Source organism: Typopeltis vanoorti, chromosome 2 (assembly GCF_054136105.1).
Source record: "Typopeltis vanoorti isolate ZY-2024b chromosome 2, IOZ_Tvanoo_1.0, whole genome shotgun sequence".
NCBI classification, from domain to species: domain Eukaryota; kingdom Metazoa; phylum Arthropoda; class Arachnida; order Uropygi; family Thelyphonidae; genus Typopeltis; species Typopeltis vanoorti.
Window position 1 is genome coordinate 91,295,275 of NC_143550.1, and position 19,992 is coordinate 91,315,266.

The 19,992-nt window shown below is 37.0% G+C and overlaps 1 protein-coding gene across 1 annotated transcript in view; it reads right to left on the minus strand.

Annotated features, from left to right (window-relative positions):
* Nucleotides 1–19,992, minus strand: part of Itpr (Inositol 1,4,5,-trisphosphate receptor) — a 1,112,489-nt gene that overhangs the window by 117,745 nt on the left and 974,752 nt on the right. Inside the window, exons 49-50 of the mRNA XM_090401920.1 lie at nucleotides 17,055–17,121; nucleotides 6,415–6,534 (exon numbers count right to left, since the gene is read on the minus strand). Coding sequence (XP_090258046.1) covers nucleotides 6,415–6,534; nucleotides 17,055–17,121 — 187 coding nt within the window. The remainder of the gene's footprint in view (nucleotides 1–6,414; nucleotides 6,535–17,054; nucleotides 17,122–19,992) is intronic.

Here is a 19,992-nt window from a genome sequence, read left to right on the forward strand (position 1 = left end):
CCAATCTTTCTGAGGACACTCGTATCTGCAGTCTCTAGCATTTGGTCAAGTGTTTTACTTCTGACCCAGCTCTCAGATCCATAAGTTAAAACTGGTTGGAACACTGTCTTGTATACAGCTAATTTAGTGTTCTGACTAATTTCTCTCTTGGAGAAAAGAGCAAAGCTAATAATAATGGCAAATATCTGTTGGATTTCTGCTCAGGACATGGATGGGTTATTACTAACACCATGTTCCAACATAAAAATGTGCACAAATTCACATGGAGAGAAGAGGCTAGGAATAAGAAAAGTCTCATTGACTATGTTATTGTTGATAGTGATGTTTTCTCCCTGGTGCAGGACACCAGAGTGTACAGAGGATTTGTAATTGGAAGTGATCGCCATTTAGTCTTGAGCAGGATAAAATTGAATTTCATATTGAAAAGAATAACATGTAAGAAAGTTTTAAAGCGAATAAAAGTTGAGCAGCTCTCAGATGTGAACTGTAGACTAAAATACACAAAGATTATTGAAGAAAAAATGAAAGAGTTTGAGAACAGGAATCAAACCTTGGAGATTCAGTGGCAAACTCTGAAGAAAACATTGATTGATTCTGCCAGAGAGGCATGTGGTGAGGTTGTGTGCAAGGATAAAAAAATCAGAACTCCCTGGTGGACACAGGAAGTTAAAGAGGCAGTGAAGGAAAAGAAGAAAGCATATCAAAAGTTCCTGGCAAATAAGTCAGCTTGTGCTCTTAGAGAATATAGAGACAAATGCAAGAATGCTAAACACTGTGTAAAACTAGCTAAACAAAAGTCATGGAAGGACTTTGGTAAAAATATAGAAAATAAATATTAAGAAGGTGGCAAAATATTCTGGAGGTTGTTGAAGAAGCTTATAAATGGAGGAAAGTATGCTGTAAAAGGAATTAGAGATGATAAAGGTGACATGAAAACAGGAGAAAAAGATATCCTTGAAGTATGGAGAAATTACTTTGAAAATCTGCTAAATGAAATAAGCAGTGATGACAGCAGAGTGGTAAAAAACACTGACCAGGCATGCAGTCAGGAATACATATCCATACTTGAAGTAGAAAAAGCCATCAAAGGCTTGAAATGTGGAAAGGCAGCAGGAGTAGATGATATTCGACCAGAAATGCTGAAGTATGGTGGTATAAGAGTCTTACAGTGGCTGCACTGCATAGTTCAGAAAGCCTGGACAGACGGACGAATTCCCGATGATTGGAGTAGAGTTTTAATAGTGCCAATAGATAAAAAGGGAAATAAAACTGCATGTGAGAATTACAGAGGTATTTCCCTACTGAGTGTTCCTGGCAAGATCTATGCAAGTATACTTGAGAAACGGTTGAGAAGAATTGTAGAAGAAAAGCTTGGTAAAGAACAAGCTGGATTCAGGCCAAATAGAGGCTGTCAGGATCAGATCTTCACTTTACAACAAATAGTCGAGAAAGCATGGGAATATAACAGAGATCTGTATTTAAGTTTTGTCGATTTGGAAAAGGCACATGACAAAGTGCCAAGAGAGAAGCTAATCAATACGCTGCAGTTATATGGTGTCAATGGGGCATTATATCAAGCAATACTTAGTCTTTATTTGAGTTGTAAGTCAGCAGTTAGAATTGAAGGAAGTACAGGAAGATGGTTTAATGTTAAATCTGGTGTGAGACAAGGATGTACATTATCCCCTCTGTTATTCATTATCTATATGGACCACATTATGAAGGAAAGTGGTATTAAACATGATATCAAAATTGCAGATGTTAATGTCAGCTCTTTGCTTTATGCGGATGATGTTATACTTATAAATAAATCCGCTACAAGTCTGCAAGATTCTCTAACTAAATTGAATAGCTGTTGTAATATATATGGTATGAAGGTCAGCAATAAAAAGACAAAGACAACGAAAATAGGCAGAATCATTGAAAATATCAACTGTGTTGTGAATGGAGAACCTGTGGAACAAGTAAAACATTTCAGCTATTTAGGCACGATTTTTACTGAACATGGTAAATTAAATATAGAAATAGACAACAGAATCAGCAAAGCTGGTATGGTGGGAAGTCAATTGAATAAATTCATATGGAATAAGAGAGAAATTAGTTGGAACACTAAATTACCTGTATATAAGAGAGTGTTCAAACCAGTTTTAACTTATGGATCTGAGAGCTGGGTCAGAAGTAAAAGACTTGACCAAAGACTAGAGACCACAGATATGAGAGTCCCGAGAAAGATTATAGGTGTGAACAGATGGCATCAATGGCAATATCATATTAAAAACGAGGATATTAGGAAAGAACTTGACATTGTCAGCATCCAGGAATGCATTAGCAGAGCTAATCTCAGGTGGTATGGTCACTTAAGCAGAATGGGCAAAGAAAGATTAGCAAAACAAGTGTTCTCTGCCAGGTTAGCAGGAAAACGACCCAGAGGAAGACCAAGATATAGGTGGATTGATACGGTACAAAATGCCTTAGACGATAGAAATATAAGATCTGATAATGTTGGGGTCTTGACAAGTAACAGACTGATTTGGAGGAAAATTTTAGATAGGAAATTAATAATGATGTAATTTTTTTCATGTAGTACTATCATATCCTGTACACCCCTTGAGGGTACATGGCAGGAATTTGATGATGATGATTAATTTCTCTCTTATTCCATATGAATTTATTTGATTGGTTGCCTACCATACTAGCTTTGTTGATTCTGCTGTCTATTTCCATATTTAATTTAGCATCTTCACTAAAAATCGTGCCCAAGTAACTGAAATGTTTTACTTGTTCCACAGGTTCTGCGTTCATAACGTAGTTGACATTTTCAACAATTCTACCTATTTTTATTTTTGTCTTTGTCTTTTTAATGCTGATCTTCATACCATATCTATCACAACAGTTATTCAATTTAGTCAGGGAATCTTGCAAACTTGTAGCAGATTTTATTAAATTTAGTTTAATCCTTTATCCAAGTGTGTGCAAACAAAGTTTGCACCTGAAAGTATTTTCAGGACTGGGGTAAAGTGGTACAACACCGGGAAACTCCTTGCAAAGGTGGAGCAAGCTACCAATAATCCTGTCTCAGTATCTCCCATAATGCAAAACACATCTCCTTGTGGATATGCATCTCCTTAATGCATAACATGTATAATGTTATGCATTAAGGGGGGGGGGGCACTACCCAGACTAGTATCGACCTTTATTGAGGTAGAATGGGAATTCATGTCTTTCATCATCGGCCTTTGGAGTATAAAGATTGCTGAGGGTCAGCAGGTAGTAATAGGGGAAGTTAAAGAAAGGTAGAGTAGGATAGTAGGAGGTAAAAAGAGGCCTCAGTCAGCCTGTTTAGCTGTATAACCCAGAGGTTGTGGCTAAAAGGTCTGCAAAACATAATCTCCTTACACCTGTTCGAAAAAAAAAACTTAAAATTTACATTTCATTTTACCTGAAAAAACATAACTTTAGATTACATTAATCTAGGTGTAAGGAGACGTCATCTCGTAACCCCTAAAGAAAAATGTTTATTAATGGAACTTAGATTATTCTTAAACTTTGCTTACAACTGAAAAAAAAAAAAAAAAATAATAAAAAAAAAACTGCGATAGCGGGATCCGTATTGAGGTGGACTTTATCAACCATAGAACCGAGAGTTGGGGGAAGAGCCCGGCCCGAGTGATGCAGCCCATAAGGAGCTGCACCGCCTTGCTGTAGGCCTTTGCTGCTCGGGTTCTCAGGTCTGCCCCCTCCTATGTGGACTAAGTGTGAATACACAGAAACAAAACCAAAAGAAAAAACTTAGAAGAAGGGGCTTTTTTTTTTTTTTTCCAATGCTTATAGAAATGGGTTTTTTGGATCAGGAGGATATTAATTTTGTGCGTTAACATTAGCTTCCAGACAGCGCTTTGCGCAAAAGGGTTGCGTAAACCGTTAGTGTTTAGAGTGGCAATTTTAAATTCCATGTTGGTGTTTAGAAGAAGGGGGGGGGGGGGTTCATCTGTTCGTGGGTCTACGTGAACCACATCTGGTTCTTTGTCAGAGCTGTTCGCGTCCGTATCAATAACGAGGTTGCCTTTATATTCCATATCTGTGTCACTGGCAATGTCCGTTCCGTGGTTATGTGTTTGGTCGAGGGGCTTTGTGCCTGTTGCTCCACATTGCCTGTAATTTGGGTGTTATCTGATTCATCCTCCAATAGAGAGTAGGCTGCTTTGTTTAGCTTTTTTCTTTTCCTCTGTTTCTATTTCTCTTGTGCGCTTTGTTGAAGCGCTGGTTGTGACAACTTCTTCCTCTCTCCTGCGCGTTTAGATGTTTGCAATCTCGATGTTGGCGGTTTTGTCCTTCGTGTGGCGAGTTGCCTTGGGTATCTTACCCATTGGGGTTTTTGTGGAGGTTATGTTTTCCGCTGTTGCCCCTTTTTCGGCCTGATGGCGGAGCTCCGGAAAATCGCTCCTTGGTAATGCCTCAGGTTTTCCCGTGGGTGTAGCCCTGACCGGTGTTATGGTCCCTCCAATTACTTCTGAATGCGTCTTGTGCGAGCATGTGTTAATTTTGTGGGTCAAGTCCCCACATTTAAGACAAGGTTCTGTGCAGCTTTCTAATTTGTGCTTTGTTGATTTGCAGTTTCTACATTGTATTCTCGGGCAATCTGCCCCGAGGTGTTCAGCAGAGTCACATCGAAAGCACAATCTTTTGACACCTGTGTAGTTGACCATAACCCTTGTTTGGCCCAACTTAATGAAGTTGGGAACATCTGTTTTCATATCCATCTGGATTTCTACTTCTCCTGTTTTCCAGCCTTTGTATTCTGTGTGTTCAATAATCGCTTTGATATCATGAATTTCACCCCATTGACTAAAGAATTTCTTAATGTCAGCTTCGTTCTCCAGGTATTCTAGGGGAAATCTGGTTATTTTTAATGTTCTGCGTAGACTCCCTACTAAAAAAGGCTTGATTGTTTGTCCCAAACAAGGGAAACCCTCTAATAATTTTCTTCTTGTTTGGTCATTTTTGACCACGATTTGAAATCTCTCCATCGAGTACGGTGTGAAACCGTATATGTTTACCGTCCCTACTGTCTCTATCAGAGCTTTCACTAATGCCCGCTCGTTTACGGGCTGCTTGACCTCAATACCGAGCATCCTAGTTCTGGGCAAAAAAAGCAGCATTGTTAAAGGAATTCCTAACTACTGGCTGTAGAAAGGGAATGTAAAGGAGGGCAAAATCGAGGAACGCTGGGCGTTCCTTGCGGCAAGCAAAAAGATACCGGAAGGGATAGATAAAACAACAAATAAAGAAAAAAGAGGTCTTACCAAGGCTGGGATACCAAGGTAGAATCTGAGCATGGATCTCTCTATTCGGGCCGCTGGAACTGGATCTTCTTTTGGACTGGGAGGCACAGGCTATCTAGCTGATCCTTTGGGTAGTGCAACACCAAAACGCTCTTTCTCTTCGATCTGGAACTCTCCTTTAGGTCCTAGTTGTTGAGGTCTCATCAGTGGGAGCCAGGCCAAAGTGGAGATACCAAGCAGAAGCATTAGCAAGGTCATCTCCTTCTATAGGAGCTGCCAAACGGTGTACCATCTTTTTATTAAATTACTCTGAATTTAGAGAAAGATGTTGAAAGTTTATTTTTCACTTGGTCAGAACATATTAAATTTAGTTTAATCCTTTATCCAAGTGTGTGCAAACAAAGTTTTCGCCTGAAAGTATCTTCAGGACCGGGGTAAAGTGGTACAACACCGGGAGTCTGACCAAGTGAAAAATAAACTTTCAACATCTTTTACTCACCTAAATAACCTCCTGATATTCAACTTCACATTTCCCTATGCCCAACCAAGTCATTTATTTCAACCACTAACTACCTTGCATGCTCTCATGGTCTCATATCCAGAGCCTCAGTTACAGGATGAATACAGTTACCGTATTCATCCTTCCTCCTGGAAAAACCTTGCGTGCCCTCTCATCCACACACCTTTATAATAGAATATCTGCATATACAATTCTAGAATGATTTGCTACTTCTTTTTCCACCATCTTCCATTTATTATTTCACATTTTTCCACTTATATCCACTACATCTAATTTCATTTTGCATATGTATCATTGCATTTCTCATTTTAATAATTTCCTTCTTCATTTCTTATATTCCAGCAATTATTTCTACTTTTGCTCCATTAGTCAGGCTTTATTCCAATCTCGCAGTTATGCCAGCTCATGCTCTGTCAGTCAGGGTCACATCCATTTCTGAATTTATATTGCTTTTTCAGTCATTTCTGAAATAAATAACTGGAAATAACTAAATATTCCTAAATCAACTGCAAATTTCAGGATCATTTCATGTGTAATAATGAATAATTTATTTATCTAAATGATAATGTATGTTTCTTATTTTTTGATAATTAAAAAAAAATATTTACTCACCAATTGTATTAGGAAATGGATAGAATATTGCCACAATAACATTGATTAGTACTGCGAAATTAAAAGCTATGGTGCTCCACACTGACATATGCCTGCTCACCCAATAGAGTAAAGATTGTCCTAAATAAAGTATGTAATTATTTCATCCTAAAAGATTCAAACAGCAAGTATATTATTATACTTGCATATAAAATTAATAACAAAAAAATTGGATAGCACATGACATGAAATAACACAGCCACATTCGAAATTCATAAGATGAATTTTGAATTACCGATTCTACAATGAATCTATAAATCCTGTAGTCATCTACATCCAAAAAATTCTTTGTGTAATAAATACTTCTCAGATGTTCTGATGTGTTAAATCTCTACATCTGGGACTGAGCTATCAGAATGTTCTTATTATGCTCATAGATACAGGAAACACAGCTGACATAATAGACATTTTTTATTATATCGATGTTTTAATGCTTACATTATAAACAACTTCTGGATTACATTTATCATTAAATACAAAATAACAGAGATCAAAGCAACAAACAAATGACTCAAACAAAGAGGGCAACAAAGGACTCAATACTCTTACCTCTGAGTACAAGTGTTGTGCGTGTTAAACTAGGAAGATATGCAATTTTCTCAAAAAACAGAGACACACTTAGAAACTTGAATTATGAAGGAAAGATTCTATATAATTAATTACTCACTGAACTTTGTATATTGATGAAAAGGACTACCCTTTAATCTTTAACTGCTCATGGGTAAGATGAGGCATGTTCTTCATTATTAGCAGATCCTAGTGTGATAACCTACTTATTGGAGGGGGGGGGGGAAGAGCTCTTTTTATTTATCCCACACGTGAGATACAAGAGGCTATAGCACATCAGTGCTATGCAGAAGAGATAAGAACTTAGAAAAACGAAATCTATTGACATTTTTCTGAAGAGCTGGAGGGTGAAGTTGTTGGGGGAGATATTATGAGGAAGGCTGTTTAAGAAGACAGAGGTAGATGGAATAAATGAGGAAGAGGAAAAGCAGGTTCGATGTATTTGCAGTTGTACTGAAAGGGGGACGCTGAGCAGCTGCTGCCTCTTGTTTTAACGAGCCTAGCAATAAGTAGAGGCATGATGTTTGGCAATTAACTGCAACAGTGATATGGAAGTACCTAAGTACCTACAGAAGAGATACAGAGCCGAAACATCGTCACTCCAACCTCTGTGGGATAGAGGTTGGAATGAGCCTGTGATGGAAGGGTCATCTATTAGCCGAACTGCTCTCCTTTGGACAACACCAAGAATTTTTAGGGAAGTTTTAGGTGCACCACCAAAAATGTGTGAACAGTATTCTAAGGATGGGAAAATTTGAGATTTATATACAGTTAGTAGCTAGGTGAGTATAAAAAAGCTTCTTGAGCAGAAAAGAAAGTCATGTTTTTTAGGAGGCTGAGGGAGCTATTTATATGATGTATTTGTGCCAGGAGAGGCTGGAGGTAAATGTCAGTCCAAGGAGAAAGAGCTGTTCCTGTCTGGAGATGTATTACTGAGGATAAGGAAAGGTAAGATAATATCTTTCCTTATCCTTTTTCTGAGAGAAAGGCAGAATTAGCAGCATTGAAGTTAACCAGGTTATCTTTTGTCCCATGATGGTATGGAGAATAGTGTTTAAAGTGCTGTTGCAGATGATGACAGGGATGCCTGAGAACTACATGGTTTGTCAAAGGAGTAGGGTGAATAGTGTGTGTTATCACCAGCAAAGCTGTGGATAGGATTAGTGGTGATTGAGAATAGATCATTTACGTATAAGGAAAAGAGGGTAGGTGATAGAATGGAGCTGTGAGACACTCCTGCATTGGTGGCAAAACTCGAAGAAGGGGGAGGGAGGATGCCATTCACTATAATATGCAGTGAATGAGAGAGAGAGAAAGCTTGTTATCCAGCTACAGAGGGTGGCAGGTAAACCAAAGGAAGGAGTTTGCAAAGCAGATTTTGAACAACCAATATCAAAAGTCCAAAAATATCAAGGGCAACAGCATGTGTTTTTGAACCTTTCCATGACGTGTGTCCAGTGATGGGTGATGCAGGCTAAGAGATCAGCCATGGATCTCATTTGGCAAATTCCATACTGGTGGTTGCTGATTAATTAGCGAGCTTGTAGGTGGCAAAGAAGTAGACTATTGCTAACTTTCTCCATTATTCTGGAGAGGATTCAGGTGATAGCAATTAGTTGGTAGTAAATGTAAAGCAACTATCAACAAATCCAACTTCATAAAGACCAATAGCAGAAAACTTGCCTCTTGTCCAAATGGAAGCTGTGTCCTATGGTCCCTTGCAAAAGCCAACTGATGCAACTTCTAATCATCTGTGCTTCCAGCTCTCTCTCCCTCATCTAGATGGCACTAATGTTGTTACAGCATTCAAAGATAAAGCTGCAAGTTTTCTGCTACTGGTCTTTATGAAGTTGGATTTGTTGATAGTTGTTTTACATTTATTGTGTACAGGAGAGTATGAAGTTGGGGTTCTCAATGCAAGCCATTTGCAGTAAACTGAGCTTTTTTTCCTTCAATTGCTGGACTTGGAAAGTGGATGGGAATGACTGTGGATGATTTCTGTGACTCACTCATAGAAATCATCCACACTGGCTGGGTGTCTGGGTGAGACCAGTGGAAGCAAAAATCATGCCATGGAAAGGAGGGGGAGTAGTAGTAGTTCCAAAGGTCATTCCACTCGGTATCTTTATAGTGCTAAAGGACTCAGGTGTAGTCAGAGGAGGGGGTGTTCTGCGAGACTGAGAACTTGTACGAGATTGTGGTCTGAGTTGCTGAGAGGAGAGGTGATCTCCGCAGTGTCTGGAAGAACTACTTACAAAAAGATCAAGGATATTGACTAAGTAGAGGGGGATTATTGGGAATTCGGGCAAGCAGGAAGTTATTACTTATAAAGTCCTATCTACGTGGTGCATCCTCTATGGCTATTTGCAGGTGGTCTAGGACTTAAAGTGGGATCTCTGATAATTAATGTTGCATAATTTAGGGAAGTATTATGCAACAATATTTATTTAAATTTGGTTGATTTCTGAGTGCCGCCACAGATTCTAAAAACAGTCTTTCTTTTTTGAATTTACTATGGTGGAGCATGGTTTTCTCCAGAAGATCCTGTGAGTTGTATCCAAAAGATTGACCATAGTCTTGATCGCAGATGTATGGTTTCAAAAAAAGAAAACAAACCAGTTTTCTTTTAAACAGATGGTTGCTGATCTAGCTGTCTGTTTGAAGCAAGCCAGCTTGCAGGAACAGGTACTTTATATATTCCATGCACTGCAAGAGGAGGGAGCTGATCTTTGGTAGAAGATCAGCTCACTTTGGTTTTTCTACAAAAGATCAGCTCTCTCAGTGCCTGTAGTATATAAAGAACCCTGTTCCTGCAAGCTGGCTTACTTCGGACAGACAGGTAGATCAGCAACCATCTGTTTAAAACAAGGGTCAGCAAACTTTTTAGACCATCGACTCCTTCATCCCTCATAAACCTCCATCATGTTAAATAAATGAATAAATGTTATCAATAATAAATTTCTCAATTTAAAAATAATAATTCCTTCATTGTTTCATTGGTAAAGGATGGTATAAATCCAAATTTTAAATACTCTTGTGAATACTGTCAGCACTTCTTACTATCAGGGCCCACCATTATGGGCACTATAACTTTAAAAAAAAAAATTACACAGTAAATTCAAAGTTATCAGATCACCGAACACCACTAGGTGTTTACTAGTAATACCAAGTAAACAACATGTTTACTAGGTGTTACTCAAAATCATTTCAGGTGTTTATTGACCCCCTTGGATAGTCACATCGACCATTTTGCTGACCCCTAGTTTAAAAGAAAACAAATCATACATCTACAATCAAGACTATGGTCAACCTGGCCATGTTTTGGATACAATCCACAGGATCTCCTGGAGAAAAAGCATGCTCCACCATAGTAAATTCAAAAAAGAAAGACTGTTTTTAGAATCTGCAGTGGCACTCAGAAATCAACTGGATTTAAATAAATATGGTTGCATAAAACTCCCCAAAATTTGGGAAACATTAATTATTAGAAATCCCACTTTATGTCCTAGCCCACCTAAAATGCCCATAGAGATCACACCACCTAGACAGGACTTTAAGAGTCACCCACGTTTCATATTGTGCTGTATTTGAGCATGTGTTACAAGTGTTATTTGTAATCCCTGAAGATAACTCAGTGACAGACGAAATATTGGAAGCATTAAAATTAGTTTTAATCCTTTCCTAGTGCTGTAAACATTCCATTAAACCTCCAACATGAGATCATTACTGATAGGTTTGGGCTTTTATACTATCTGGAGGCTAGCCTGTGTTACTATTGTTTGAACCGATGTATCCTCGAAGAGTCTGGGTCTCTGAGTATTAACTTTAGTCATGCCCTTGAAGGTTATCACTAACATTGCATGGAGAAGAGAGGGACAGAGACTAAAACCCCTGCTGTGGAGGTCAAATGTAGCTTTCGTCTCTAAAGGTCCCCAATAAACCTTTCTCTTTGTCCCTTATATCTTCTCAGATTCAAATACTCTCCATGTACAGTGATACCCCCGAAGTTATGCGGTAGGTGGGACCAACAAAAAGCACATGTCGAATTCGCGTAACTAGGGGTATAATTTTGCATGTAATTTATATATACAAACATACAAAATATTAGTAATTGGGACCAAAGGTTTACAAAAACACCTATATTTTTTTAAGAAATATAAACATAATTGTAGTTTTTCGTACATAAAAAAAAAAGAAAGTTATTTCGATGTCGATGGTTTCATAAAATCTAATAGATTCGTCTGACGGCATAATGTCTTTTTCTTGTCACGCAAAATTTCTTCATAGCAAGCCAATGATTTTTTTATTCCTTGCCTTGTGACTATAATTCGTTCCTCATTAGAATCTATGTCCTCCAAAATCTGTAAACCTTTCTTAATTAAGCTGAGACCTTCTGTTAATTTTGCAATTGTCATGTGCTTTTCTGCAAAACTAGATCTAAGGTTTTGGTCTCTTCAGTAGCACTTTGATCACGCATTTCTATGAGCTCGTCGATTGTAAGCTCCTTGTTATGCGAGTCTAACAGCTCTCTCTGACATCTTCACTGTCGACTTCTAAATCTAATTGCCTGGCAAGGTTGACAACTTCTTCTATTTCCCCAGCAACTTGATCAGTTTCTGGCAACATTTCCATTTCACATTTATAACAGGATGGACAAAGTTTTTTCCAGACACCATTCAAGGTTTTTTGGGAAATTTCACCCCAAGAATCTCCGATAATCCTTACAGCATCTAAAACATTAAACTGTTTCCAAAACTCTTTAACAGACAGGTGCTCATTTTGCCTCATAGCTTCATTCAGACTTGCAAACGAACGGCGTGTGTAGTACACTTTGAATGTTTTGATAACTCCTTGGTCCATCGGTTGAAGTAAGCTGGTTGTATTTGGAGGCAAGAAAATAACTTTTACACATGGATCAAAATCAATTAAAGTTGCAGGAGGGTGATCAGGTGCATTATCAATAATGAGCATAACTTTAAACAGAATTTTTTTAAACTGGCAATAATGTTCAACTTCAGGTATGAAGTGGTGACCAAACCAGTCTTCAAAAATAGAAGCTGTCACCCAAGCTTTAGAATTTGACTTCCAAATCACTGGCAAACTAGCTTTAGATTTTTTTTTTTTTTTCAGCGCCCTTGGATTTTTGGAGCGATAAATTAAGAGAGGTTTTAACTTGCAATCACCAGCTGCATTTCCACCAAGCATTACTGTCAACCATTCTTTGGAAGCCTTAATGCCAGGAAACGTTTTTTCTTCACGTGTGATGAAAGTTCTCTTAGGCATCTTTTTCCAGAACAAGCCGGTCTCATCTACATTAAATATGGTTTGACTGCTATAGCTACTTTCCTCGATGATAGTGTTAAGTGTCTCAGGAAATGCAGACGAAGCATCTTTATCAGCGCCTGCCGCCTCTCCACTCTCCGTGATGCTGTGCCAGTTACAGCGATTTTTAAATTGGTTGAACCAACCATTACTAGCCACGAAATTTTCTTCTTTGGCTGCTTCTCCAGTTTCTACTTTTAGCCTCTCAAAAATCAGCTTGGCTTGGCTACATATTGTTGTTTGATCAACTGGACAATTTTTTATTCTCACTTGATTATCACACCATAATTTAAGCATAGTTTCCATCTCACCAATAATCTCATGATGTTTACGAATTATGCTTGAATTCAATGATTGGGCATTTTTCACAGCAGTGAGAATTCTTTCTTTATCTTTCATGATTGTTCTTACTGTGGATTCCTGTAGATCGAACTTCTTTGATAGCTCACAAATTTTCATTCTGCCTTCAAAATCCTTAATAATGTTGAGTTTTGTTTCCAAAGTCAATGTTTTTCTTTTCTTGCTAGCTGTAGAAGAATCAGACTTGCTTCTTTTAGACGACATTATTATTTTCTATGTGATAAAATTTTTATCAAGAACATAAACGGTTGCAAGGTTTGTAGACTAAAAGTCGTGTAAGAATGGAGACCGCACAAAACACGTCAGTGCTTGTTCACAGCACGTGTGACAATGGCGAATGCTGCTGGCGCGGGAAAGATACGACTAGCGATGAGGCGTGAAGGGAATACGTACATATAAGAAACTGCGTAAGTCGGGGTATGACTGTATTCCATTTCATTCCTATGCTGACCATACTTACATGCATTCATCACTGCTTTCAGAATTTACTTGCTTTACACTCTATTTGATTACCCTGTTTCCCCTGAGCAAATTGTATTCCTGTTTTTATATTTTCATCTCCATTCACAATCACTTTGGTCTCACTGGTCTGGTCCACTTAGCTGCTCATTTACATCATCTGTGACTTCCGCTGATAATCTGTTCATATCATTCATTATGCTTCCATCCAGTGGCAGTCTTTCCAAAAGACTCACTCTAAAACTATTCAAATGTGGTGGTTTTTCATTAGATGATGAAATCCAGACTAGACCTAGTAATCTAGTTGACATTTCCTTCAACTAGGAAGATAACCTTTTGCAGGGGGGGGGGACATGTACACTTTTCTGAAATCACCAGTTATGAATATTACCTAGTCAGATGTTAATTGCTTGAGTATGAGTAGCTTCTGATTTGATTTCATTCACTGCTGAGGAAGGCCTCCACCCTCCTAAATAAGGTGAGGATTGGGTCTACTTCTTCCATAGCAACCCACTCTGTCTTGGGAGAGTGCATATGTTGTGTGTACAAATGATGAATGCAGGACATCACAAATATCCATGCCCAAGGTTGCATATGAATTGCAGCCTTTTGAGAGAGCAGAATACATGTGGTTAGCAAAATATGCTAACCACTTGGCCAACCGGGCCAGAAATCTCTTGGGTGATGTCATTTAATGTATCTGCCTTCTCTGATTAAGGCATCTATAAAACGAATACTGTCATACATGATAGATGTGCAAGATTAGCTAGGTTGCTACAACTTTAACATATTTCTTGGTTATATCAAATCAAATATTGGAACTATTAAACACAAAGTTTTAACCAGCACCTAAGCCTAAATATTTGATTACTATCTCAAACCTAAATCTACTGTTAGCTAAGCAATTATATATTAAACTATATTCTGGGACATGGGTATTGTTTCAATTTTTTTTTTTTTTTTTGGCACACTAGTAACTAAGGCCATAATAATGTACCATGCCTGTGTTTAAAATATAATATAAAACTATGATATAAATTATAAATCACGCTAACAGTATTGTATAATGCAAAATGATTAAAAGACAGTTTCTGTTCACAACTAATGTGTGCATGCATGCGTGTGTGTGTGAGAGAGAGAGAGAGAAAGTGATTGTAAAAGATTAATTTGCAGAAATTTAAAGATAAATTAGGTAAAACTGTATTAGTGGATAAGGATCAGGGAGTGTGGGAAGTTTTTGATATTGAGACCACATTTTAAGGTAAATAAAGAGTTTAATAAAAATAAGCAATTATAACTCTACAAATTGTAAGTCATCAGAATTACATTGTCAGGGGAACTAGTAAAAAAAAAAAAAGTTATACACCACAAATGACCAGAAATAATTAATTACACATATTAGATGTTATCATAACTTGACGATTGGTATAGAGAAATAAGTAACCAGAATACACATTAAATTCATTGCTACATGCATTTGGAACACTGCTAGTTGTTGCTGTCATGTTCTGTGGTATTATGCGTGTCATATCCTAGGTCCATGGCAGTTAGATTTTTAACGAAAGTAGATCAAACTTGGTGTAAGTTTAAGCCTTGAATTCTCATATATTGTGTGGCAGATCCTAAGCATTTGAAAAGCTTCCTTGAACTTTCTTGTAAAACAATTATGATCAATATATGGCATTTTTGTTTGTTGCCAAACTACTCGATGGTATGTGGTAGTTGTGTAGGATGCCAAGCCTGATTTATGTGGTCTTCTTTTTTTCAATGTGTTTTATGTGTTTAAACATGTGAATTTCTTGTGACATTCCTGACTGGCCTACATAGCAAATGCCACAAGAGCAATGAATCTCATAAATGCCTGTTTTTTTCATAGGATGATGGATGTGAGAATCTGGAGATTTAAGAATCAGGAAAATTATCAAAAAAGCTAAAAACCACACTCTTTGATGAAATGAGGACAGCTGATAATAATATGATGGCTAAAGCATAGCCTTAGAACTTGCATAGAGGCATGTTATTTCCCTCTCTCTCTCAATAGGAAAGATTGAAAAAGATGATTATAACCTATGCAGAGGTGAATGCAAAGAATTTCCTCTCTACTAACCCTGCAGTTTCTGCAGGAAGAGTAGAGAGGAAGACAATCTAGTACAGCTTTCTGTTATTCAGACAATCTAGTATAGCTTGCCATTATTCTTTCTATTAGATGATACTTTCCACTGGAATATTACATTTCATCTTATAAATCTGCCTGTAATCAGCATGGGAGACACAGAGATGATGGTATCTTAAGGAACAAGTTGATACAACTGTGATATCTGAAGCCTGGTCAGTTGTGGCTTCTGATCCAACACATATATCCAAGAGAGCACTACATGATGGATGTGAATCCATCAATTTAATCAATGAAAATAATGTATCTTTGGTAAAATTTTTTCTTTATATAATGTACTGCAAGCTCTATACCATACAGTTCAGCAGTATAATTGCTACATTCCGGTGAGAATCAATTATATATGATACTGTCTGTGAAGACAACAGCATCAGACCTCACTAGAATTGATTTTGAACTGTTTATGTAGATCAGTAGAAAATCTACGTATTTTGCTCTATTGTACACGAAAGAGCTGGTTGCATTTGAAGGGAGGGAACGTTTCCTAATGTGTAGAAAGAGAAAATGCAAAGTGGAATTGCAGCTGTGCCAGGCTAATAGTTTGTTATTGGATTTATGCAATATTGCCTATCATAACGTCTAGGGCTTGTATCCATTCTATTATATGCAAATTCAAGGAACTGTATACAATATAAGGTAGTCTCATATATTACAGAAATTTTCTTAATGTAGGTAAAAACTACTTGTACCTGTGGAGATGGTCTAACAGAGATTGTTTTAGCTGCATACTGTAAAGACAGCTGCCAGTGGCAAAATGACAAGGATGGATAGTCATTTGTTTCAACATAAGGACTAAGAACAGGTGATAATCAAAATGCTCTAGTTGAAGATCTAATTGGATAGTATCAGAACATTAAAGTGTCTTGGGCAGAAAGTGAAAGCAAACAGTTCTCTGAGATGAAAACCTAAGCTAAAATATAAGCATCTAGGCAGTAGTAAAGTGGTTGATGGGTTGCTGAAACTTTTTTTTTTTTTGTCCCTCCTACAGTGTGAACCTCATATTGCAAGAATGATAAAAGATGGCAAAGACATCCACAGAGAGTGCACTGCATATAGTAGGAAGAAGTTGTTTGGTTATTAAGTTTATTTTGAGTGCAAAGCAAACTTAATAAACTGACTCCTGTGGGGGACTCCCTCTACTTGGAAAAAAAGATTGAGAGAGAGAGAGTGGTTCCCACTTGTACTTCATCCTCTTTTTGATAAAAACAAGAAGATTCCCTCTAAGATCAAAGTTGTATTGGTCTTTATTTAAGTTTGATTATAATAAAAATCAAATGAAATAAGAGTACATATATGCTGATAAAAATTAAACATATCATTCATGTGAGGTTTAATTACTGGTTTCAAACAGGTCAGATGGCCTGTCATGGTAACTGAGTTTTCATAAAATAATTTTTTAATTAATCTTACTTCCATAAGTGTGTTATGTTTGTCAATTGTGTGTGTGTGAGTGTAGGCTTGAACCTGGGTCTTTCCAAAAATAAAATTATTCTGATTATAATATGAGGACAATTTATACTGCATAGTTATCTCAAATAATATTTCTATGTTATATAAATATGTATTTATATAATTTGTTTAAAAATTATATAAATGTATATCATGCATATAAAAATGAAATTTTTGGAAAACTGCCGTTTTGCAGCAATCAAACTAATTAGCACACACAAAAAAGTTAAACTTTCTATTTATACTGAATCCTATGTTCATTTCATCTTACCTCGTAGCTTTTTCTGCCATTTCATCTCATTAAATAAATCATCAATTCTTTCAAAGAAATCTGAAACCTTTAAAAACCTTACATTATATCAACATCAATTAATAATGTAATATTATAATATACAGGTAAAAAGTCCAAAATCAAGGGTGGCTCGAGGTTTCTAGTCTCAGAATTTTTGAGGTGTTCAAATAATCTTTATTATTATTACTATAAGACTCCATTGAGTCAAAGACACATCTAGGAGGTCCCTTTGTCATAATTCATCATACTGCACCTTTAACACATTCAAATACTCTGCAGACACCACACTCTCAGACAAGGCAATCCAATCTTTCAACAACTCTGCATGTAAAAAAATCTACTTTTCACTCCCTTGTTCACACCCTCCTTATACAGCTTCCAGAGATGACCTGTTGTTCTTCCCTGATCTCCCCCCATTTTATAAAAAACCTCTTCAACTTTGATCCTATAACGACCCTTTACCAACTTAAATGTCTCTATCGTATCACCCCTCTTCCTCCTATCCACTAGACCAGTGTTTCTCAAACTTCAGATAACCGCATACCCCTTCTTAAATTTTCATTATTACCTAGTACCCCCTTATCAAATAATAAATATTTTCATTATTACCAAGTACCTCCTTATCAAATAATAAATAACTGAAGTATATTTCATTGTAAATGTCTATTTTATTTGAATTTATATGTTCATGTAAACAAAATATATGATTTATTTTTAATAGAACAAATTTTGAAATAGGTTCCTCTTCATTTCCCGTCCATGAAAATCCACATTTCAAGTAATTCATATCATGAATATGAAGATTTTTCATCTTCTTCCTAGTAGGTTCTCTAGAGATGTCAGACGACAGACCCTTATCAATTTCATTTGATCCAGATGCAATATCAACGTTTTCTTATTGCTTACAGCTACTTGCATTTGCTATATTGCTCTCTTTTGTGGGTTTTATAAATCTTTAACCAAGGATTCATACTTAAGAATTTGAAAGCTAAAAAAAATTAACGTATTTACTCAAATATAACTCACACTTTTTTCCAAAAATTAAAACTAAAAAATCATGGTGCAAGATATATGCGAGGATTTTCGGAAACTAAAGTTTTCAGAAAAAAACTGAAAATGGTGCGACTTACTGAGAAGATCCTACTCGCTATCGCTACTTTTGGCATCGAGAACAGTTTCCTTCTGTTCATCGTCAAATTCATCTATCTAAATAGCTTCATCTTCTTTCCTATTATTTCAAGCAAAAATTACCAGTAATTTACAAGACGTGGGATAAGTAGAGCAGTTATGAAGAAGTGTATATGATTGTGCAGTATTAACGAAAGATCGCGCGAACCAAAGACAAATTAGCATTTCAACAATCGAGTTGAAATGCTAATTCTCTTCAACTGAATTCCATAATATCTGAAGCACATTCACTATATATTTCTTAGTTTTAACACGTTCATGACAGGGTGGTGTCGAGCAAAACCATGTGTTGCACTGGCAACATATGGTTTTGCTTGAGTCTATACTGTTGTTTTATACAGTTTCTGTTGAAGGGGGAGATGTGATTCATTAGTTAGTGCTGTTTTTATCCCAGTTGTCTCTATTACACTATTTGTTGAGAAATATAATGATTCCATGTATTAATGATGCATAGCCGAAAATTGCCACGTACTCCCTGAAGACCTTTTGCAACTCCCCGGGTACGAGTACCATGCTTTGAGAAACACTGCACTAGACTGTAAATTGCATTTCAACCTTTCCTCATATTCAACATTCCAGAGATCAGAAACTATTCATATTTAAGAATTTAGGGACACAAAACATACGTGTTGATATTTCAACACGTGTGTTTTGTGTCCATATATTCTTAAATATGAATGCTGATCACCATGTAACCTTAAAAGAAAGATCAGAAACTATGTTAGTCAGTCTCCTCTGTACGCTTTTCAGTATCTCCTCATCCTTATGAAAAACCAGGTGACCAAATCTGTACTGTGTGCCTAATCAAAGCTTTACACAGTGTGATCTCCTTACTTCTACAAGTCAGTGTCCTCCACATCATTCCCAGAATTCGCTGTTTTCCTCACAATTTTGGCAATGTGTCTTCTAAATTTTAGATCCTTATCCACAATCACCCCAAGATCTATTTTTTCAACCTCTAACAATATACACTATCAAGTGTAAATTCTACATCCCCTCTTTGCTTCTTAAATTTTAAAACCCTACATTTTGCAATCTTGAACTGGCATCCCCATTCCCATGCCCATTCACTCAATCTATTCAAGTCTTCTTGTAAGGTCACAACATCTGCTCCGCTCCTCATAGTTCGTCCCAACTTTGTATAATCTTCAAACAGTTTTATATCCCAATTCAAATCTTCCTAAGATACAGGTTAAACAGCAATTACCCTAAAACAGATCCTTTAGGCACACCACTAGTGACTTTCCTCTTTCAGGATACTGCTCCTCCATACACAACTTGTTGATACCTATTAGAGAGCCAATCTCCGATTTAATGCACTAGTCTAACTCCATCTGCTCTAGTTTGAGTATTAATTTATCATGTGGTAATCTATCTGAAATCTCATTTTCATATCTGGAGTAGAATACTGTTATTGTTCTGCAGATTCTTCCAAGTAATCTAAGAGCTCATTGAGGGAGGATCACTTGTATGTCATGAGAGGCCAAATTACCTACCATCTCTCTTCTGAAAAGCTGGTCTAAAATATAGGTTTTTTTCCCCCTTGGTTACAAATTAAACTTGCCAATAACTTGCCCACCTAGTTGGCAGAGTGGTTAGCATATCTGTTCTCTAAGCGTATCGGCTGCAGGTTCAAATCCCACTGTGGGCATGGATGTTTGCGATTGTCTGTGAAAATGCTGGTGGTGGTGGGCAGTAGATGGCATTGGTGTAGATAATGAAGTCAGTT